Source organism: Bison bison, unplaced genomic scaffold (assembly GCF_000754665.1).
Source record: "Bison bison bison isolate TAMUID 2011002044 unplaced genomic scaffold, Bison_UMD1.0 scf7180017864329, whole genome shotgun sequence".
Taxonomy (NCBI): Eukaryota; Metazoa; Chordata; class Mammalia; order Artiodactyla; family Bovidae; genus Bison; species Bison bison.
The window spans coordinates 5062039-5086047 of record NW_011494901.1 but is presented as its reverse complement, the minus strand read 5'-3'; the positions used below and the strand labels follow the sequence as shown (position 1 = coordinate 5086047).

The 24009-nt window shown below is 39.4% G+C and overlaps 2 protein-coding genes across 3 annotated transcripts in view; one reads left to right on the top strand and one right to left on the bottom strand.

Annotated features, from left to right (window-relative positions):
* Nucleotides 1–10586, top strand: part of NAIP (NLR family, apoptosis inhibitory protein) — a 42747-nt gene extending 32161 nt beyond the window's left edge. The window contains exons 11-15 of the mRNA XM_010853577.1: nt 1607–1768; nt 2907–3059; nt 3639–3725; nt 5910–6074; nt 8025–10586. Of these exons, the coding sequence (XP_010851879.1) occupies nt 1607–1768; nt 2907–3059; nt 3639–3725; nt 5910–6074; nt 8025–8398 (941 nt within the window). The 3' untranslated portion in view covers nt 8399–10586. The remainder of the gene's footprint in view (nt 1–1606; nt 1769–2906; nt 3060–3638; nt 3726–5909; nt 6075–8024) is intronic.
* A 2496-nt stretch (nt 10587–13082) lies between these two features.
* LOC104998426 (survival motor neuron protein) overlaps nt 13083–24009 on the bottom strand; it is a 32608-nt gene continuing 21681 nt past the window's right edge. The window contains exons 6-9 of one of the 2 annotated variants that reach the window (XM_010853575.1): nt 23855–23947; nt 22957–23067; nt 17796–17846; nt 13083–13427 (exon numbers count right to left, since the gene is read on the bottom strand). In XM_010853575.1, the coding sequence (XP_010851877.1) occupies nt 17799–17846; nt 22957–23067; nt 23855–23947 (252 nt within the window). In that variant the 3' untranslated portion in view covers nt 13083–13427; nt 17796–17798. Of the gene's footprint in view, nt 13444–17795; nt 17847–22956; nt 23068–23854; nt 23948–24009 lie in introns of both variants that reach the window. The other variant, XM_010853576.1, reaches the window with a different exon arrangement.

Sequence of the window (24009 nt, the reverse complement as noted above, 5' to 3'; positions counted from 1 at the left end):
GATATTTCTCCAGGCAATCTTGATTCCAGCTTGTGCTTCATCCAGCCCAGGGTTTCTCATGATGTACTCTGCATATAAGTAAATAAGCAGGGTGACAATATACAGCCTTGACGTACTCCTTTTCCTATTTGGAACGGGTCTGTTGTTCCAGTTCTAATTGTTGCTTCCTGACCTGAATATAGATTTCTCAAGAGGCAGGTCAGGTGGTCTGGTATTCCCATCTCTTTAAGAGTTTTCCACAGTTTGTTGTGATCCACAAAGTCAAATGCTTTGGCATAGTCATTAAAGCAGAAATAGATGTTTTCCTGGAACTCTCTTGCTTTTTCGATAATCCAACAGATGTTGGCAGTTTGATCTCTGGTTCCTCTGCCTTTTCTAAATCCAGCTTCAACATCTGGAAATTCACGGTTCACATACTGTTGAAGCCTGGCTTGGAGAATTTTGAGCGTTACTTTACTAGCGGGTTAGATGAGTACAATTGTGCGGTAGTTTGAGCATTCTTTGGCATTGCCTTTCTTTGGGAAAGAATATATTCCTTATATATTATATAATCACAGTGTAATTACATATAATTTTTATTGTCATGTGTATAAAACATTTTCTCCTGTAAATTTCCCTTTTCACTGTCTTGGTAATGTCCTTCAATCTATAAAGTTTCAAACTCCAACTGAGTCCAATTTGTCTCTTTTTCTTTTGTGCTAATGCTCCTGGTAGCATATCAAGAATCCACTGTCAAGTCCAAAGTCATCTTTTCTTCTAAAGTGTTATACGGTTTTAGCTCTTAAATTTAGGTAGTTGATTCATTTTGAGCTAATTTCATATATGGCGGTGGCTGAACTTCTTTTGCATGGAGAAATTCAGTTGTCTGAGCCCCATTCACTGAGATGTCTCATTTTTCTGAATCCAGAGCGTAATACAGGACTTTTATATAGTAGATGAGAAAGAAAATATTGCCTGCCATTTCAGTAAACAAAGTGTGTTATAGTCATCAGCAATTGCAATTACACCCATGAGGGCGAGCCCTGAGGAAACTCAGGAAGGAAACAAAGAATACCTATTATCTAGCAGGCATTAGGCTGCAGCCACCCCAAAGGTGCAGCTTGAGGAAACTCAGGATGGGAAAACACAGGATACTGGCTCCAGATAGCCGAGGTGCGTATCAAAGGAATGATTTCAGTGAGCCCGGACTCTTGCATCTTCCCATACATAGAAAAGCGCTAAATTCTTTGAGACATTTGGTTTTCCTTTATTGACAGTAATCTTTTGCCCTTTGTTGCAAAACTGCTTCCCCCTAATCTCCTTGGAGCAATTTTCTTAGGCTTACTTGAGATGTTGCCTCCCAGACTTGACGTCCTAAGAACGTCCAGTGGATAAAATAATTCTCATACTTTTAGGGTGTGCATATATTTTTTTAGTCAACATACTAGTAAATGCTACAAAAAGCATTATTTTCATATATGCGCTTCCTAAAAAAGAATGTCTTATGGTATGTGAAAAGTTTTCATTTGAAAATATGAAAATAGCTTGATGAATCCAAATGACAGTTTGAAAATTTCCATTTGGAACTCTTTAAATTAATAACAGGAAACTGTGTGCTGCTTTCTAGACCAACTCTTTCTTAGTTTGGACAAATTCTTGTGCCTGAAAGAACTGTCTGTGAATCTGCAACAAGATGTTTTTTCAGCCATTTCTGAAGAATTCCTAAATCTCCACCATATGGAGAAATTATTGATCCAAATTTCATCTAAGTGCAGTCCTTCCAAATTAGGTAAGTGTGGCACTTTGATTTACTTGCTTTTACATCATCTGGAAAAGCTACCTGGCCAATAATTAAGAGTTGAAGATCTGAGGGTATAACCTATAATCCAGGTAAACTGTGGGAACAGCACTCATTATTACTAAAAAAGCAGAGAGCTATTTATAATTGAGCCTTTACTACATGCTATGAATTATTCTAGCACTTTATAAATATTAACTCATTTAACATTCATACCCATTCTACAAGGTAAACTAATCATTTTACATAGGAAAACGGAGTTATAGAAATTAATTAATTTGCTCAAGGTCACCCAGAAAAGGAAATGGTAAATTTGCAATTCAAACACAGGAATTCTAACTCTTAAGTCTGAGCTCTTAAGCAGAGTATACTGCCTCTCCAAAAGTAGTTTGTAGAGTTCTCTCACTGTTTTCAAGTTGCTCTTACATTGCCACTTAGTGATCTACCAGATCAGAAGGAAGGAAATCGGCTGATTAGTAGTAATCAGAGGCACTTCCCTGTTTCTCACCAGCCTATTCTCTTGGTTAATGAACAACCTGTACAGCTATCTTTCTTAAATGTCATGTAGCAAGGTGACATAGGCATCATCAGTTCCTTAAACACCAAGTTTAAACACTTAGACTAAACACTAGAGACTGAGTGAAAAAAGACAAATCGCTAGTGAACTGACATGCAGATTTGCATGCAAAAAAACCTTGTAGCTGAGGCTGGAAGTGTAGTTTTCTTATATTTCTCAGCAATTTTTTCATCAAATTTAGGTTTTGCTTCAGAGTTGTCCCTGACTTTATGTTTCCTTGCATAGTGTTTCTATAGTGTAAATGTCACGTGCAAACTAGAGACATTAGGATATTAGGATATTAAAGCTGAGTCAATGCCATTATTATATGGAGGAGAAAATGGATCCCCAGAGAGGGTCCGTAACGACAGTTCACACAGCACGTCAGTTAGTTACTATATTACAATACAGTAAATAACCTGAACCTAAGCCCGAGTCATTACATCATGATGCCTTATTTCGATTCACTATTGCTGAAACAAATTAATAAATTAATTTTATTAATTTTATATGGTTAATTCAGATAGAACTTTTCAATCTCTGATTTCTGAAATCTGATATTTTATCTGACAGTCAGATTAGTTCAGAATTCTCCAAACCTTCAAGTGTTCCATCTGGAGTGTAATAGCTTTTCGGATTTTGAATCTCTTGTGACTGCACTTGCTTCCCGCAAGAAACTTGAAGAAATTAAGTTTTCTGGACAATTTTTTCAAGCCAACCCATTTGGTAAGAGCTATAATTGTAAAATTTTGGTTTAAGATGCTTTTGTGGACAGAATCATTTTTAATAGTCAAATTTTAAAACATGCATTTGATGGCAGAGAACAAAACCATTGCAATAGATATCTGATCGTAAATGAATTTTCAAATAAGGTATATTTGTTTCCTTAATAGATGTTTAAACATTTCTAGTTATGAGAACTGTTTCCTGAGTAAAGATTTGTGTTATCTAGTTAAGCCATACGAATCAATTCAATCTGAATTATAGTAATTTCTATCACTTTTGAAATACTCTTTGCTGTGCTTAGTCGCTCAGTCATGTCCAACTCTTTGTGACCCCATGGGCTGCAGCCTGCCAAGCTCCTCTGTCCATGGGGATTCTCCAGGCAAGAATACTGGAGCAGGTTGCCATGCCCTCCTTCCGGGATCTTTTCAACCTAGGGATCAAACCCAGATTTCCCACATTGCAGGTGGATTCTTTACCAACTGAGCTACTAGGGAAGCCCGTTTATACTCTATAAATACATTACTTTTTGGTATAAGAAATGTAGCTGACATAACTAAATTTTAATTTTCCCTTTTATAGTCATTGTCTTGCCAAATTTTACTTCTCTGAAGATATTAAAACTTGGGATCCAATATATTCCAGATAAGGAAACAGCTGAAAAATTTGGTATGTTTATAACACAGTACCTTTTACTTACTCTTGATCCTTTCCCTCCACAAAATCCTATTTTGCATTAGCTATAATAAATTACAATGTTTTAGCTGCCCTTGGTCATTAGGAGGGAGGGATAGTGCTGCTCAACTTTTACCCTCCAAATGCCTTGATTTCACTTTATGTCTTTCAAAGCAATGTTCTTAAAGCAATTCATTTCTTAGAATATTTGTTATCAGTTCAGTCACTCAGTCGTGTCTGACTCTTTGCGGCCCCATGAACCGCAGCACACCAGGCCTCCCTTTCTATCACCAACTCCCGGAGTTCACCCAAACCCATGTCCATGGAGTTGGTGATGCCATCCAACCATCTCATCCTCTGTCGTCCCCTTCTCCTCCTGCCCTCAGTCTTTCCCAGCATCAGGGTCTTTTCAAATGAGTCAGCTCTTCACATCAGGTGGCCAAAGTATTGGAGTTTCAGCTTCAACATCAGTCCTTCCAATGAACACCCAGAGCACTATGCAATTTTATTGCCAGGTATCCATCCCAAACAAGTTAAATGCCTGTTGTTTCAAAGTTTTCCAGAATATGGGGAAAACTACCTTTTAAAGTTATGAACACTCTATGTGAACACCTAGACTTAACAAAATGATAACTATAGAAACTACCTTTTCTACTTATTTTTTTATGATTATAATAACCATGTGTGCTCTGGAAAATTTTCTAACAGGTATTAGAAGATAAGCGTATTTTTAAAAATTAAGAATTTTTTTCAACAAAAATGTTTCTGAATCAGCCAGCCTTCACTCTAGCAGACAGAAGGGAGCTAGCTCTGAGGAGCTGTACGAAATGAAAGACTTTTATAGGCAGAAGGGAGCAGTGACAAATGACTTAAAGTAGGCAAAAATGCCTGTCAGTCATCGCAAGGTTACTTTCCTTTAGGTGATGGGGATGGCAGATGCTGATTGGTCCATTCCTGAGGGACTAGTTTAAGGTTCCATTTCTGGGGAGCCAGAACTGTAATCAGAGTCACGGTTTGGTGACATGGAGCTTGTTGTCTTATTTTTAACCCAGGAAAATACAAGGACAGTCAGTAGAGAAGAGACGCATACAGCAGTAGTGCTATCAAACTCAGCACACTTCAGGAGCACCTGGGTCTCTTCCTTCCCCTTTGTCCATCTTTGGAGGCAGCTGTGTGTGCAGGGGAGGGGCGTGGGGGCTGGGGCCGAAGAGGCCAGACCAGGGGCCGAGGGGGTGGCCGTTTTCTTCTCCAGGGGGTCTTCTCCAACCCCAGGATTGAACCTGGGTCTCCTGCATTGCAGACGGATTCTTTACTGTCTGAGCAAATAGGGAAGCCCACAAGGGGAGGCTAGAAGGAACTTTGAGGTCTTAAATTAGAATTGGAAATACTGGTGTGGACTTGTGGTTTTTAACCTATATAGGTAGATATGGGCATATCTGTATATCTCACTATACATACGTGTATATACATCCCTCAGCTCAGTCAACAGAGACTCAAAAGTACCCTAGTAGTAATGAGCATACCAACTACCCAGATCTTGACTTCTAAATACTGGCCTCCCTAAAAGGAACCAGGGTCCTTGAAGAAATGGCTGATGTAAGAATTGGGACAGCGAAAGGAAAAGCCTGCTACGTGGTTTTATGCTAGAAAGTGTTCAAAACATGTCCAGGTATGAGGCCGCAGAAGTAGAGAACTTTCTGGGGATCAAGTGATCTAAACTGTATCACACTCAGGAGGGATCAAAGTGAAAAGGCAAGTTATGAGAGTGGTGGACTGTGAAGTTAGTACTAGAAATCACTGAGGATGACAGCATCACAGAAGGGAAGGGGGCTAAAAGCATTGAGGAGCTGGCATTAATAGAGAGTCCAGTAGAAGCTTTGGTCTGAAAGAGGAGATAGTTGGGAATTCTCTGACAGTCCAGTGGTTTAAAAAAAAAAAGGGAATGGGGATGTTAAGTCCATTCTGAACTCTGGGACTTCAGGGCAGGAGGCTGACTGGGGAAGGAGGGAAGATTGGTTGTCTAGAGGCAGCAATGAAGATCAAGGTGTAGGCTGACCCCTTTCTCCAGCCTCTATGCTACGTGGAACCTCCTAGAATGTATAGATTTTGACGCTTTGGATTACAATTATTTGGGAACACAGAACATAGTTTTTTCTCTTTTTTGTCTCTTCTGATTAGCCTACGCTTTAGGTTCTTTAAATAACCTGGAAGAATTGATCCTTCCCACTGGGGATGGGATTCATCAAATGGCCAAACTGATCATCCAGCAGTGTCAGCATCTTCAGTGTCTCCAAGTTCTCCAGTTTTTCAAGACTTTGGATGATGACAGCGTGGTAGAAATTGGTGAGCTACCCTCAGATAAACTCAGCTCACATGAAAGCCAGTGGTACTACTCAAGCTTTCTGCTGCAAAATGTCTATAAAAACATTTTCCTCTCTAAAAATGTTCAACCCATTTCCCACTTCCTCATTTTCTCTATCATAATGTTCCCTCTAATGTTCTGTGGATTTTTGGTTCATTCTGGTCAGATTTGGGAGTAAAAGATAGCCTCCTGTTTGAGACTATACAAACCTTCAAGTCCACTCTTAACCTGTAGTGTTTCAGACAGCTGGCCACATACCCTCCGTATACTCCTTTTTATCAGTCAGTTCAGTCGCTCAGTCGTGTCTGACTCTTTGAGACCCCATGAATTGCAGCACACCAGGCATCCCTGTCCATAACCAACTCCCAAAGTTTACTCAGACTCGTGTCCATTGAGTCGGTGATGCCATCCAGCCATCTCATCCTCTGTCATCCCCTTCTCCTCCCACCTTCAATCATTCCCAGCATCAGGGTCTTTTCCAATGAGTCAGTTCTTTGCATCAGGTGGCCAAAGTATTGGAGTTTCAGCTTCAGGATCAGTCCTTCCAATGAATATTCAGGACTGATTTTCTTTAGGACTGACTGGTTGGATCTCCTTGCAGCCCAAGGGACTCTCAAGAGTCTTCTCCAACACCACAGTTCAAAAGCATCAATTCTTCGGTGCTCAGCTTTCTTTATAGTCCAACTCTCACATCCATACATGACTACCGGAAAAACCATAGCTTTGATTAGACGGACCTTTGTTGGCAAAGTAATGTCTCTGCTTTTGAATATGCTGTCTAGGTTGGTCACAGCTTTCCTTCCAAGGAGCAAGCCTCTTTTAATTTCATGGCCGCAGTCCCCATCAGCAGTGATTTTGGAGCCAAAAAATAAAGTCCCTCACTGTTTCCACATCTATTTGCCATGAAGTGATGGGACCGGATGCCATGATCTTCGTTTTCTGAATGTTGAGTTTTAAACTGACTTTTTCACTTTCCTCTTTCAAGAGGCTCTTTAGTTCTTCTTCTCTTTCTGCCATAAGGGTGGTGTCATCTGTATCTAAGGTTATTGATATTTCTCCTGGCAATCTTGATTCCAGCTTGTGCTTCATCTAGCCCAGCATATACTTTTTTTTAATTGAAAATTAATACACATAAAGAAAAGTACAAAATTAAGTATACAGCTTAATGGATTTTCAAGTGAACAGTCTTGCTACTTATACTTGGCTAACAATTACTCTTTAGACTACAATATAGATTATTACATTACAGAAGCTTCCTTTGTGTTCCTTCTGACACTACACTCCCCCTCCTTCTCAAAGGTGACCACTATACTGCTTTCTTTCACCATAGATTAATTTTACCCATTTTGAAAATACGTCATGGAATCCTACGCAGGATGTTCTCCTGTGCCTTTTTCCCTACACATTTTTCATTTATCTCTGCCTTTACCTCTATTATCCCCTGGTACTTTCTTTGGATATAATTTGCTTTTTATTTTTGTTCTAAATTCATTGTTTCTTCTTTCATTCCTTTTAATGTCCTAATGTCCCGAGGTGGACAGTTAGAGCACTAACTTTGGCTTTAGCTCTCTCTCACAAGTTTTAGTGTCATATTTTCATTCAGTTCAAAATATTTTCTAATTTTAATCGTTCATTTTTTTGCCACACCAGTTATTTAGAGATGTATCACTTTTGTTTTTAATCTATGTTCTTACACTTAGTGTGTCTCTTATAAAAATAGTTTTAAAAAATGTAATTTATTAATCTTTACTACTTCAGTTAGAAGTAAATCTAATGTATTATTAAATTTATATATTTTTATTAAAATCGGGCATTTTCTATTTTAAGTGATGGTGGGAGAAGAGGTGTGTTAAAATAATCTAGTCTACCAGTATTAAAATTGAAGTCCCTATGATTCTGTTCTCATAAATATTTTGCTTTTATATTTATAGCCAAGGTAGCAATCAATGGAGGTTTCCAGAAACTCAAGCATCTTGATTTTTCAATGAACCACAAGATTACAGAGGAAGGATACAGAAACTTCTTTCAAACACTGGACAACCTGCCTAGCTTGCAAGAGTTAACTATTTCCAGGCATTTCAAAGAATGTATCAAAGTTCAGGCTGCAACAGTCAAGTCTTTGAGTCAATGTGTGTTACGGCTGCCAAGCCTCTTGAGACTTAACATGTTAAGTTGGCTCCTGGATGCAGAAGACATCACACTGCTTACTGCCACAATAAAAAAGCACCCTCAGTCTAAACATTTCATCCTTTCCTGGAAATGGATACTGCCATTCTCTCCAATCATTCAGGAATCTATTAGCTAAAATCTACTAAATCAAGAAAATTTTTGTCAGTAATTCTAAAAACTGTTGGATAAAATTTTGGATAATATTAATTATCCAAAAACTCATTAAATGCTGCATACAAAAGAGAATGCATAAAGCATGTAATATAAAAAACCCCAAACAGCCTGCTTACCCGTTACTGAGCTTAAGAAACAGAGTACTACCAGTGACTCTGAAGTCCCTAAATGATCCTCCCCAATCAAAGATCAGCCCTTTAATCAAATTTACACGTCCAACTCTTCATTACTCGGTCACATAGGGCTTTCAGGCTAACCGGTAAACGGTAACAAAGCCACAGGGAGGGGTGGGGAGAATGGTGTATCCATCGTAAAGCCACAATACGCAAGGAATATTCAAGTTATTACAAAATGGCTAATTTAAGGACTGCATCTGTTTCACACATAGGTGTGACAAGAGATATTCCTTAATCCTTGTAGTGTCTGTTTTTGTACATTTAATTTAGTGTGGCGGGGTTTATGTATACCTTCCTTTTATCTACTGCAGAAGAAATAGGATTTAGGGCAAATGCTCATATTCTAGAGCCCTTTGATTCAGTGCTTATTGTAGAAGCAGAAAGTAGTTTAGAATTTAGCATCATTGGAAATTAGCTAAATCTGCGGTTTTGAAAATACTGAGTATCAATGTTTTTTTAGATGTTTGAGAATCTAACGTATACATTTATAATGGCCTTAAAGTCTTATGTATCCACTTTGCTCAAGAACATATTTTGTCAATGACTTTATATATAGTATTATAATATATATAGTATATATAATATACATATTATATATATATAGTATCATATCAGGTATTACATCTGATGTCAATGTCTACATCTGTGCCTGTGTCCAAAATTTCACTATTAGTTAATCAGTGGAGTGTTCTGAATGGCTAGAAGGCCATTCCAAATTCATAATGCTAGTGTAAGCTGGAAAACAACCATTCTTTTACACTAATTTTTATTTTTACCACAAAACATAGGGACTGTATATATGGTTATGATTCTATTTGTTTAAAAAATGTACTCTCATGTTTCTAGATGCATTAAGAATTTCTGCAAAGAATATACAGGAAAAATTTTAACAGTGGTAACCATTGTAAATGATTAGAAAAGGGATAGGAAGGCATTCCTTTTTCCTTTTTGTACTGTTTTTTGTTTTACAAGCGCCTGTTTTGTATTTAAAATATAAAATTAGTTTAGCATTACCACGTGAATAATTGCTCTGTAGAGTGAGATTACTGGAAGCTGAGAAGGGCTATCTTCTTGTCTGATTTTATATCTAATACTTTTGTAATCAGAAAGGTTTTAAGTACTGTATCAGAGTCCAACTGGGAGACAGAAACCACCTAGTAACTTGGGGAGTTTACTGTTAAGAGTTATTTACTGTAATAGGCAATTGGAGTACCAAGGATTACTTGTTACTCCAAGCATGGACATAGGGAATAGCCTACTGGCTTTTCACATTAGGGTGCGACAGAGCACCCAAAGGACTGACCCCAGGACTGAGGTCTGGACCTCAAGAGAGAAGGCACAGCCATGGACAACAAAGGTTGGCTAAATTAAAGAGCTGCAACCCAAGAAGGTGTAAGCTTGGAGCACTTTGCTTAGAAACTTTGGGGGTGCCAGAGGAAGCCTTCTATATGGGGGTGCTAAGTGCTGCTGGCCACCAGGTACTGCGGAAGCCAGGTGCTGCACATGGTGTAGAGACCATGAGCTCCACATACCTGCTGGAGAGGTACACTGGACCCAGAGGTAGGCCCGTGCCCCTCCTGTCAACAGCACCCTCTACTGCGAAGCTTTTCACGGTACCTGCTGACAAGGCAGGGGTATTTCCAAGGTCCAGATCCCCTACTGCAGAGCAGGCAGTGAAGGCTGGATTTGGACATGAAGGCAGTAACGTTGAAGTGGTACAAGTATTACTTATTACATTTCATGGTTCTGACCTAAAGGAAAAAGAACCTAGTTAAATTTAAGATTGAGAGCATATGTACATTCAGGTTCATCCTGTCACAGAAAAACTTCCTAAATACACAAGAATCTGGTATTAATGATGCATTTCAGGGAGAGGCGCAGGATAGTGGGCAGGGGAGGGAGGTTTACTTTACATACAATCATCTGAATTCTGCACTATATACATGTACTATTAAAAATGATACTTTACAAAACTAACAGGACTCCATGCAAATTATTTGTCCAGAGCTTCTGCTAAGGACTTCCAGTATAAAGCAGGGGCAGTGGGAATTCCTGGCAGTCCAGTAGTTAGGGCTGCTTTCACCGTCAAGGGCCCAAGTTCAATCCCTGCTCCAGGAACTAAGATCTCACAGGACATATAGCAAACCCCCCAACCCTGGAAAGCAGAGAGCCGCAAAGTATGACCACAGACTACAGACTACGAGCTCAGAGTATTTCTTACATTTTTAGAGGCCCACAAAACTGTCTCCTGTCACCCTGTTTGTTTAACCTATACGCTGAGCACATCATGAGAAATGCTGGGCTGGATAAGTTACAAGCTAGAATCAAGATAGGCAGGAGAAACATCAACAGCCTCAGAAATGTGGATGATACCCCTCTAATGGCAGAAAGTGAAGAGGAACTAAAGAGACTCTTGATGAGAGTGAAGGAGGAGAGTGCAAGAGCCTGCTTAAGATTAAATATTAAAAACATTATGATCATGGCATCTGGCCCCACTACTGCATGGCAAATAGAAGGGGAAAAGGTGGAAATTGTGACAGGTTTCCTCTTCTTGGGCGCCAAAATCACTGCGGACGGTGACTGCAGCCATGAGATCAGAAACGACTGTTTCTTGGCAGGAAAGTGATGACAAACCTAGACAGCATGTTGAAAAGCAGACGTCACTCTGCCGACAAAGGTCCGTATAGTCAAGGCTGTGGTTTTCCCATAGCCTTGGTTGTGAGAGCTGGACTGTAAGAAGGCAGAACGCCAAAGAATTGATGCCTTCCAACTGTGGTGCTGGAGAATTCTCCCACTTGCTCAGGCGAAAAACCGTGGGAGTCATCCTGGACTCCTCTTTCCAGCTCCACATGGACTCTATTGGCAAACCCTGAGCTCTACTTGGAAAATACACTCAGATCCAAGTCCTACTCAGCCTGCTCTTTCTTGAAACTTCTCATCTATTTTCAACAAAGCAGTCAGAAGCTTTTTTTAAATTATTTTTTTGGCCACACCACTCTGCATATGGGATCTTAGTTCTCCAACCAGGGATCAAACCCGTGCCCCTATAATGGAAGTGCAGAGTCCTAACCACTGGACCACCAAGGAACTCACCCAGAAGCCTCTTCCAATGCATCTGATCACACAATATGTTTGGTTCAAAAACTTTCCAATGAATTCCTAGCTCCAAGAAATGTTGAAGACGTTGCAATGGTCTACGTATGACCTGACCCCTGGCTACCTCTCTCTTACCTCCATTTCTTTCATCTCTCCTTGCTTACTTCCACCCCAGCCAAGCTGTTCCCTGAACATGTAAACTCTCTTGTCTTAGGGCCTCTGCACCTGTTATTTTCTTTGCTTGGGAAGCTCTTTCTCTATACACATGAATGGCTCTCATTTTCTTTGATCTCTATTCAAATGTCACCTCAGTTAGGAGTTCCCTGTTCTTTTTTTAAAACAAGTGTCTCTGCTTCCAATCCCAATCTGCCCAACCCCCTTTCCTATTTCCCTTTCCTCTATGACGTGAATCACTATTGCTACTTTATAAATTTCACCTGCTTACTAGCTAGTTCCCACAACTGTAAGCAGGAACATTCATCTGTGTTGTTCCCAAGCACGTAGAAGAGTGCCTCACACAAAGCCAAGTAACTATTTGCTGAAATGAATGACTTTCCTGAACGTACAACTACTCTCCAACCGTATCAGGTGTTAAGGAAGGTAACATCCGAAACTCTCACAAGGCAAATAAGCTACCTTCAGAACTAAACTTAACCTGGCACATTTTAGGCAATTAATATATTAGGTGCTTGTTATGAAAAATGATGAAACTCTATTTACCCTGTACAAAAAATTCTGTAAAGCTTCCTTATCAATCACTTGAATATTCACTTATGTATTCAATAAATACTAATATGCTCGGCACATGCAGTTTGCCCAAGCAAAACCTCTGAAAGAAATAGCACTTATCATATTAACATCTCCCACAGCTAAATGGACTAGGGAGAATCTCAGGCTATGGACACCAGTGCTTTATACTGAACTAAACCAGTATTATGTTCTACCTCTCTAGAGAGTTTGAACAGAGAGACTCACATAGATACAGTCAAATGGATGGCAGATGGAACTGCAAGGGGGTGGTGAAGACAACGGCTTGGGCAATCATGTCAGGCAGGGTACGTGAGGAAGGTGTGGGGAGGCTAGGAGACAGGCAGGCAGGCAGGCAAGAAAAGGTGCTGGAGGAGAATGACAGTATGACTTCGGAGCAACAGAACACAGGCTTAGCGCCCAAGCAGCCAGGCCCAGTCCTCTGACATTCAGCTTCAGACAGGCTTTCTGCCCTAACCTTGGATTATCAGCAACACTGTTTTACAGTTGGTTGTATCTTTACAATACTATCCTTTACCCAAAAAAGCCTGAGTTGTTCTTTTTACATCTTTCCATAGGCTCCAACTTACCATATGTATTCCAAAGAAAAGCATTCAGATAGTCAAGTTTTTTTAAAAAGTTATTTATTTTTAAAGGCATTAATAAAAAGCTTAACATACTTACTAAGAAAGTTACAATATACAAATGGGCTCAGTTGCAATTTTGATGGATTGACTTTCTGCACTGTGTGTGACCTTGAGTTTCTTTTAATCATATTTCCGTTGTTCAGTTATTCAAACTGATTATTCCCTTAAAATATCTGTTTATTTAAGCATGAGTCACATGCAACAAGGGGAAATGCAGATGACATGCACCCATCCAAGTGTGCATGAAGAAAATGATGAAACATTTGTTCACTTCAACCAGGGCACATCAAAATACCATCTCCTTGGGAGAGAGCTACACCTGAATCTGAAAGATAAAAAACCTAAATACAATCATGAATCTAAACAAAACCTATTTTCATATAAAATCATGAAGAGAGAAAACAGCAACACCGTCATCAGGGTAAATAAAACTAGAATAAAAATGTGCTAATGTAAAAGACAATGTAATCCTAATTTCGATCTTTATGGGATAGTTAGGTATTTAGACAAACTGTGAGATTCATTTGAAGGAATAGACAAGAGTATTCTTTAAAAAAAATCTTAAGGACCACTGGTATCTGATTTGTCCTAACAGAATTTAAGACATATTAAAAACAATGATAAAACTTATGTGTTAAAAAGAACAGTAATTAGACCAACACAAATGACATTCTACAATTACAGTAACAATAAAACCAGAAATTAAACCTAACTACCTAAAATTAAAATTTACTAAAAATTTCTAGAATTAAAAACAATTTTGAAATTTGGAATATCTAGAAAACAAGAATTCTACAGAATCAACTAAATTTTCAGAGAAAAATTTATGGTCCTGAAATGTCCATTTTAATAAATAACAGATAGGAAGACATTTTAAAAAACGTGTATGGAAAGCAGAGAGTGGAAATCAATCCTGAGTATATCATCTGGGTCCAGTTTTAATTTCTGTGTTTGTTTTTCTTTCTTTTTTTATTAGCTGAGTCTTGCCTTAGTTCCCTGATTAGGGACTAAACCCAAGCCACAGCAGTGAAAGCACCAAATCCTGATCACTGGACCACCAGGGAATTCCCATTTTTGAGTTTCTTATTCAAGCAGTTCTAACTATTTATAAGGATTCAGGACTCACTCTGAGCGATCTGCCAAAGAACAAAGATTTAAAAAATAAATAAAAAATTTTAATTTATTAAAAAAAAAAAACTATCTTGCAGTTAAGCTGTAACTCTATTGGATTCTTTCATAAATCTACAATGTAGAATCTTAGTGATTTAATTATCCCTTACTTGAAACATTCTGTTAGTCTTCATCTCAGGATTTAACTCACTGTGGTAGCCAGCCTTCAACAGAGTCCCCAGTGATACCGGCCCTTATCTAATCCCCTCCCATTGGCTGTGGGCTGCACTTCGTCAAAAGGATAGAAAAAGGTGAAAGAGATGGTGTGTGATTCAGAGACCAAGCCATAATGTGTATGGGGTGTTGATCACTCTGCACTGGGTTACTCACTCTGGAGAAGCCGACCGTTATCTGCTTGTGAGGACTCTCAGGCTGCCTATGGAGGGTCCCAAAGAGCAAGAGAGCCTCCTGACAACAACCATGCGGGGGGGCTTGAAGCAGCCACTCCAGCCCCAGAACTCTGAGATGATCATTGCCTTGAGGCTGATGCCTTGCAGTCTTAGGAGAACTACCCACCTCAGTTGCCCTTGCATTTCTGACCCATAGAAACTAGAGATAAATAAATATCTGCTGTTTCAAGGTGCTAAATTTTAGGATGATTTGTTATGGAGCAACAGATAACACATTCACCAATGACCTCGAGCTGTGCTTAAAAAAAAAAAAAAAAAGACTAAAAATAAGAACATGAAAGGATGGAATCACTGGAAAGGATGATGAAATAAATCATTAGCAGTGAAATAAACATCAGTGTTACACCATCCTTCAGTATTTCTATTCTGTTGTCCAAAATACCGGATTATCTTTCAAGAAGTGTTAATGGAAGTCTAGAGACACCATCCTTGTAATCTTTTTTTTTCCTATAAGCTTTTTTTGATCACAGTTGAAAATTCAGACCTTTTCATTTTTCTGTCCATAAAAGCAAAGAGAACAAAATCGACAGAGAGAGTCAGTTCAAAACTATTAAAATGAGGACTTCCCTGGTGGTCCAGTGGTTAAGAATCAGCCTTCCAACGCAGGGGACCCGAGTCCCATCCCTGGTCAGGGAGCTCAGATCCCATGTGCTACAGGGCAGCTAAACCCACACGGCACAGCAGCTGAGCCCACATGCCACAGCTAAGACCCGATGCAGCCGAAACAAATAAATGAAATAAAAAATGAAGAATCCGCCTTCCAATTCAGGGTATATGGGTTTGATCCCTGGTCTGGAAAGACCCCACATGCTGCAGAGCAACTAAGCCCGTGGGCCACGACTACCGAGCCTGTATGCTCTAGGGCCCATGCATCCCAACAGGGTAAGTCACCGCAATGAGAAGTCGGCACATTGCAGTGAAGAGTGGCCTCTGCTCACCGCAACTAGAGAAAGCCTGCATGCAGCAATAGACCCAGCACAGCCAAGAAAAAGAAAGAAACAACTGATGCCTAACCTCTCATGACGGGTTAAAAAAATCTGACCTGAAAAAACTCTGAAATCTCACTCCCATTCACTACTTTCTCTCCTCTTTGACATTCCATCCAGTCTATGCTCTAAGCCCACCTAGACTTCAAAACACTGTGCCCGATACTGAAGACATGATGGAGAATGGGGTCTAGTGCCTTATCGCTAACGATGGAGGGAAGACAAACACATAATAAGGATAATATACAGTGACAAATAAGCAGAAAACAGAAGAGGGGAACTAACACAGACGGGGAACGCGTAAGAAGGCTGAGTAGCATCAGAGACAGGGGCATCACCTGGGCTAACGCAGGCCCTGAAACACACTGTCCTAATGCTCCAGTTTGTATGTTCTCTGACTGGAACACTTCAACCCAATTCACCCCTTGCCTAATCTTTCTATTCACCTTTTTAGACTTAGCACTTAGCTAAAGAACTTTAATTGAATAAAAATGACTTTAATCGAAGAATGAAATATAGGCAACTACACAGTTAAGTGTGAGGATTTATATTATTTTAAAAATACCCCTCCCAGGAATGCATCGATTTGGAAAAGATGTTTTTTGAAATTTGCTTTTCAAGGTAACATAGAAATATCCACCAAGAATCATAATGTCCATACTTTTTATTAAGAGTCACAGCACAGAAAGTTACCTTAAGGCTAAGACAGAAGAGAATCAAGCACTATATAAAAGAAGGTATTTACTAATGTTATCAAGACACCAAAGGTTACTGAACTAAAGGAACAGTGACATAGCATACAAACAATCTAACAGAATGTGTCAAAACATTAAAAATGTGATGTTAAGTGCGGATATGTACACCCACACACAGGCACAAAATACTGATGACAAACGTATCAAAATATAGATGAATATGGACCAAAAGTGTAAAATAAAGGCGAAATGGTTGTCTGAGGAGGCCCTACAAACAGGTGAGAAAAGAGAAGTGAAAGGCAAAGGAGAAAAGGAAAGATATACCCGTCTGAATGCGGAGTTCCAAAGAATAGCAACAAGAGATAAGAAAGCCCTCTTAAGTGATCAATGCAAAGAAACAGAGGAAAATAATAGAATGGGAAAAAAACTAGAGATCTCTTCAAGAAAATCAGAGATACCAAGGGAACATTACATGCAAAGATAGGTACAATAAAGGACAGAAACAGTATGGACCTAACAGAAGCAGAAAGCTGAATGCCGAAGAACTGATGCTTTTGAACTGTGGTGTTGGAGAAGACTCTTGAGAGTCCCTTGGACTGCAAGGAGATCCAACCAGTCAATCCTAAAGGAAATCAGTCCTAAATATTCACTGGAAGGACTGATGCTAAAGCTCCAATACTTTGGCCACCTGATGTGAAGAACTGACTCACTGAAAAAGACCCTGATGCTGGGAAAGACTGAAGGCTGGAGGAGAAGGGGATGACAAAGGATGAGATGGTTGGATGGGATCACTGACTCGACGGATGTGAGTCTGAACAAGCTCCAGGAGTTTGTGATTGACAGGGAAACCTGGTGTGCTACAGTCCATGGGTCACAAAGAGTCAGACACTACTGAGTGACTGAACTAAACTGATCCTATACTGTATCACAAATCAAAAAGCAAGTCTGAATGTCTATAGTGATACAAAATTTCATCTCTGATTCTAAGGATATCTCTTTAAAAAATTTTATTTTTTAATTTATTTACTTATTTTTGGCTGCGTTGGGTCTCAGGGCTTAGTTGCCCTGTGGCATGAGGGATCTTAGTTCCCTGACCAGGGGCTGAACCCATATCCCCTGCATTGGAAGGCGGATTCTTAACCACTGGACCACCAGGGAAGTCCCTTAAGGATCTCTTTATTGTAAAGGTGTGTTTTGCCTTCCACACCACCAACCAACAAGTATTTGCTGAAAAGATACTTTGACATCATGAGGATTCTAGAGGGGATACAGATCTACCTTATATCAAATAGTTTTGCATCAAAATGTCTTTAATATAGTTTTACATTAACTTTTTTACTTTTCAACATTTTAATTTTCAAACATATATTTGCCACAAACTATAAAATTCATATAAAAGTAAGATTCTCTTTTAAAATGATGGCAGACTTACTCCTTAATTGAAATGTGAGTACCTTCCTTCTTTTTGACTTTGTTTGAAACCCTGTAAGGAAAATAAAGGAATTTAGAAGAACAGAATACACATTTTATATAGAAGTAAACATTGTTTCACATATTTCATTAATTCTCTTTAATAAAATATCATCAGAAAATAAGTTTATAGCCTTCAAATGCGCTTTTTTTTAAAAAAAAAAAAAAAGGTTTTTTTTTTTGGATGTGGACCATTTTTAAAGACTTTATTGAAGTTGTTACAATATTGCTTCTGTTTTTGTTTTGCTCTTTGTGGCCCCTAGGCATGTGGAAACTTAGCTCTCCCACCAAGGATCAAACCTGCACCCCTTAATTGGAAGGAGAAGTCTTAACCACTGGACATCTGGGGAAGTCTCTGAAAGGTGCTTTAAAGTAAACAATTTCCTCAAGATGTCACGAAGTCTAAGATATACATACAATGTGTCATACTCATTTATTAAAACCATTAAAATGTTTTGGCATTAGACAGAGGCACTTTACAGGTGAAGAATGGAATGTTTGCCGCTTTTCCTGGTCTCAAAGCACAGAGTCCTGCTCCTGGCTTCCGGCCTCGGTGCCTGCTACCTTCCCCCACACATACACTAACTTTCTAGTTCACTAATCTCTATCTTTGAGGCCATAAGATGTATTTAAAAGTGATTTTTTAGTAATAAGTACCAAAGTTAGAGCCTATGCTATGTTATTTTAATAATATTACCCTCATTTATTTGCATTCTGTTAGGATTTCTAGAAAAAGAAAAAGGTATAGGTTAAGAGCTAGACCCAAACCTCTGTTGCCCATATGGGAACAGGTTAGCAATGGAAAAGTTGTCAAACATGTATGCTTCTGTGGAGCAACAGTTAAGCACTGCAAGCTGAAGGCAACAGTCTCTAAAACACACGTAAAGCCACTGGAAAACATGACAATGAATAGTAGCTTCTTCTGTTTAATGGTAACAATTTCCAAGAGAAAAAAAATGCAAGACCTAGAAAATGGGAATTTGTTTCTGAATATGAACCTACGTTTATATTTTAATTTATACAGATACCCAAGTAATGCCTCTAAAAGTAAAGATCATTTTCTCTGGAACAAACTAATCATAGCTTAGTACTGAATTTATGGCAAATATATCAGACAAGGCTCCTCTCCCAGGAACTGTTGCTTGGAACTGTGGAAAGAAACAGAAATAGCTGCGGTTTGCTGATCAGGACCGGTGTTCAGCCTGTTGAGGACTTCCCTGGTGGTCTAGTTGTTGAGAATTCACCTTGCAATACAGGGACACAGGTTCAATCCCTGGTCTGGAAACTAAGATCTTCCATGGCGAGGAGCAACTAAGCCTGCGAGCTGCAGCTACTGAAGCCTGCACGCTATGGAGTGGGCAGGCTGCAATCACTGAGCCTACACACCACAACTCAGAGAGTCTGTGCACCACAACGGAAGATCCTGCACACTGCAGCTAAGACCCAACAAGCCAAATAAATAAATATTTTAAAAAACATAAACAACAAAGTCTACGGAAAATCTGCTAGGTTTTAACAACAGTTGAATCAAGTACACGAAATATGAATATTTGAGCACAGTTAACTCACTGTACTCACTTCAACTCTAACTTTCATCTATGTCATCTTTCAAATCAAATATATTCTAACGCATTAGAACATCCCACTTTTAAAAAATACGCTTATTTATTTGGCTGTACTGAGTCTTCATTGTGGCATGAGGGAGCTCAGCTGTGGTATGTGAACTCTTAATTGCCGTGTGGGGGATCTAGTTCCCCGACCAGGGATCGAACCTGGGCCCCCTGAACTGGGGGCATGGAGGTTAGCCACTAGACCACCAGGCAAGTCCCAGAACATCCATATTTGTAACTGCTCTTCATCAGAGTTATAAAAGATGAAAGCAATACGGTGTATAACTATTTTAAGGCTGTGGCAAAACAGACGTTTTCAAGTTGCACTCGTGGCAATACACATGAAAAGAACTGTGAAAAGTCGGTCAATAGTATCAAAAGTTATTAAAATGTTTTTTTAATTAAAAGTTTATACTTTTTGACCCAATAATGGTACTTCCAGATATCATACGAAACTAATCTGCAAGAAGCTTGCTAATGTTTAACATTTAGCAAATGATGAACTTATTCTGAACCAGACACTGTTCCTGATTCTAGAGATTCAAGGGTTATAAGACAAAGTCCCTGCTCCCATGGAGCTTACATTCTACTGGAGGGAGACAGTTAAACAGGTAACGAAAATCATACCAGAAACAGTAATTGCCACACAGAGAATCTAAGTGGGGTGATACAATAGAGAGGAAGGGTGGATCTCTTCTAGCTTAAATATTTCTAGGCAAGATGGAATTTCAGTTAAGATCTGAATAACAAGTCAGACAAGTTAACTATAGGGTAACAGCTTTCCAAACTAAAGAATAATGAGTGCAAAGGTCCAGAAGACGGTATAAACCTGGACGTGAGCAAGGAGAGAGGCCAGGGTGGCAGGAGTATAGTTGAGTAAGAAGAGCAGGGAATAAACTGTGGGCAAAGAACCTGACAAGATAGGGTGCATCATCTTTGCAAACCACAACGAGGGTTTTGGAGTTTAACCTGTGACTGGAAGCTATCAGAGGGTATTAAAAAAAAGACACGATATGCTTTACATTTTAAAATATCGCTCTAGCTGCTGTATGCAGAATGGATTTGGCAGAATGGGATGTGAGATTTCATAAGCAAAAAGAATACTTGGGATCTGGTGCAGTTAGGTGAGAGATGTTGACTTATCCAGAATATATACAGAGCTATTACAGCTCATCAACCAAAAAGACAGGTAAGGGATTTGAACAGACAGTTGTCCAAAAAGATATATATATAAATGGCCAATAAGCACATGAAAAGATGCTCAACGTCATCAGTCAATAGGGAAATACAAATGAAAACCATAATAAAGTATCACTTCACACCCACCAGAATGGCTATGATCCAACAAGGAGGCAACAATACATGCTGGTGAGGAAGTGGGGAAACAGGCCCCTCACACACTGCGTGAAGCTACATAGGATGATGTGGTCACTCAGAAAACAGCACAATGGTTCCACTAGAGTGGCCTTTTGAGCCAGCAATTCCATTCCTACGTCTATATCCAAGAAAACAGAAAACCACTGTGTCCATACAAAATTTGTAGACAAATGTAGAGAACAGAATTATTCACTGTAGCTAAAAAGAGGAGACAACCCAAATGTCCGTCACCTGATTAATGGGTACACACAATGTCTTACCATCCACACAGTGGAATGCCATTCAGCAGTGGCAGGAGCATCAGTACACGCTAAAGCAGAGGAACAGCAAGAAACACAGGTCAAGTGAAAGAAGCCAGGGGCAAAGAGTCGTGTATTGTACCATTTCATCTATATGAAATGTTCAGAATAAGCAAATCCTTAGAAGGCAGATTAGCAGTTGCCAGGAGGTGGGTGCAGAGGATATTACTAGTGACTATTACCAGGTATGGCTTTTTTAAAATACAAAATAAAAATATTCTGGAATTAGGTAGTGAGAGTGGTTGTACCTTTTAAATACAATTTAAAAACCCAATTAATTGTACTTTTTAAGAGTGAATTATGGGACTTCCCTGATGGTCTAGTGCCTTGACTCTGCACTCCCAGTGCAGGGAGTCTGGGTTCAATCCCTGGTCAGGGAACTAGATCCCACACGCCACAACCAAGATCGGAGATCCTGAGGGCCACAACTAAGACCCTGTGCAGCCAAAGCAGTGCATAAATACTTTAAATAATACATAAAATAGTCATTATGTCTCAGTTAAGAGACGATAGTATCCTGAATGGGTATAACAGCAGGGGAGTGAAAGCAAAGTGCACTGATTCAAGATCTGTATGGACATAAGTCAACAGAATTTTCTTACAAATTGGTTGAAGAAAGTGAAGGAAAGTGAGGAATCAATTAATGCTAATTCCATGCCTGTGCCTTGAGAGGGTGGTGCTGCTGGCGCACCAACGTCACTGCTTTCTGAGACGTCAGAGGCTGTGGGAACGGCGGTGTATGAGATGACTCTCGTCGTCCGGTGCTGGTGAGATGTGTTTGAGATGCACCTAACAGCCAGCCAGGTGGTGGGGGAAAACAGCCAGCTGGATAAACCAGTCTGATGTTCAGAACTAAACATCTGAGAATTTAACAGTACAAACATGGCATTTTAAGTCCTGGAGTAGATGAGGTCACCTAGTGAGTTTATAGCTCGAGAAGGGGGCTATATATATTGGGCATGAGGGATCTTACACAGATACTGGGTGGAGGAGGAAAAGCTGTCTATGGAGTCTAGAAGGAGCAGCAGAGAAGGAAGACTTAGGACTAGCAGACTACAACATGTTATTGAAGGCAGGAGAAAAAAGTGTAGTCAAAGAGATCAAAACATTGCTGAGAAGTAAGAGATAAAGCAGAGAACTGAAAAACGGAGTCAGCAATCTGGAGGTAAAAATCTGAATACAGTGGGGAAGACAGAAGTCTACCCGATAGACCTGAAAAAACGATACAAAGTAAGGAAGCAAAGAGGACAACTAGACGTGACTTTTTAAAGAAGTCTGTCTATAAAGGGGAGAAAGAAATGATGTGGTAACTACTAACTAGGGAAGTTAGAAAGAATATAGTTGAAGTAAACGGTCACTCAGTTTAGTGAAACTGGCCACCAAAGGACTGATGAATAAGAAAAGCAAATTTCGCTATTCTTCTGTGTGTGGCTGTGCTTTGTTGCATGCAGAATCTTAGTTTGCCAACTAGGGATCAAACCTTTGCTCCCTGCAGCTTTAAATAGCTATACTGTTCAAACTGAAGGTTTTGTGGCCACCGTGTTGTCAGACAGTAGTTAGTATTTTTTAGCAATAACATACTTTAAAATTAAGGTTTGCACACTGTTTTTAAGACATCATGCTATTATATACATTCTAGAATACAGTATAATGTAAACATAATTTTTGTATGTACTAGGAAACCAAAAGAGTCACATGCCTTGCTTCACTGAGGAATGCCTACAGTTTTTAACTCTAAGGATCTACCTAACGTAAGAAACCACTTTTTAGTTACAAGCAAAACAAAGTCAGAAAACCACAAAGTGACCGTCAGGGAAGATGCTGAGTGATCACTTACCATGTAATAACCAGTATGATAACCACTCATGTACCAAGAGATTAACATACTTCCCAAAGCATCAGCATCATCCAGAGAATCTGGACATATGGGAGGTGGTGGGGGAATCATCTGGAAACAGAAAGATATACTTTAAAGTCAGTAGACAAAAATACAAAGTATGGAAATGTATTTCATGTACAGAATGCTCAATGTTAGTTGTATCTTTCCTGACATCCCATGTCATCTCTTGGTTAAATTTTTTTTTTTTAAAATCTGGGATTTGGAGAAAGCTAACCAGTAATGAATAACAAAAAAAGACCAATAAAATTAAACTGAACAAGAACCAAAAGACAACAGGTCCCATAAAATATTTAAACATTTTGCTTTCATTAGACCTATTTATCTGTTCCATTATGAATCTACAGGTAAAAAGGATAGATACTTCTATGATTTTCCTCAAAGAACACCCACATAGCATTTCAAGTAAAGGTTCTGGCTAGAACATCTATACTGCCCCCACACCAACACAGTTTGCCAAAACAACTGTCTTTGTATTTCACCTATTACTGATATTTAAAAGTCTACCATTAGCTATCCACAGTCTACATGCCTTGAAAGGTAAAACACTGATCCCTAAGCATGGTGTCATTAAATCCTTCTAGACAGGAGCTACTTCCCTTAGAACGAGACACTTCTGCCAGGAAGGAAGCACGCACAGCAGGGCTCAGAGCCGGGTCCCTAAGAGGACTGAGTCTGGGCATTAAAAAGAAAAACCCGAAGGTTTAGCCTGAACTTTTACCCATCAGAACCTGGCCACAGGGATGGTATACAACGACATTTCCAAACTACCTGTGTTCTGGCTAAATCCCAAACTCTGTATGAAAGTACAGTTTAATCTGAATTCTTTTGCACTTACTGGTGGTCCAGCAGGAAATGGAGGCAGCCAGCGTGACAGGAAATGCGGTGGGGGTGGGGGTGGCGGCGGTGGGCCACTGAAGTTTAGACCTGACTATAAAGAGTATTTCAAAGGAAAATTTATTTACCAGTTTTAAAATGTAAAAAGCAAAAAAA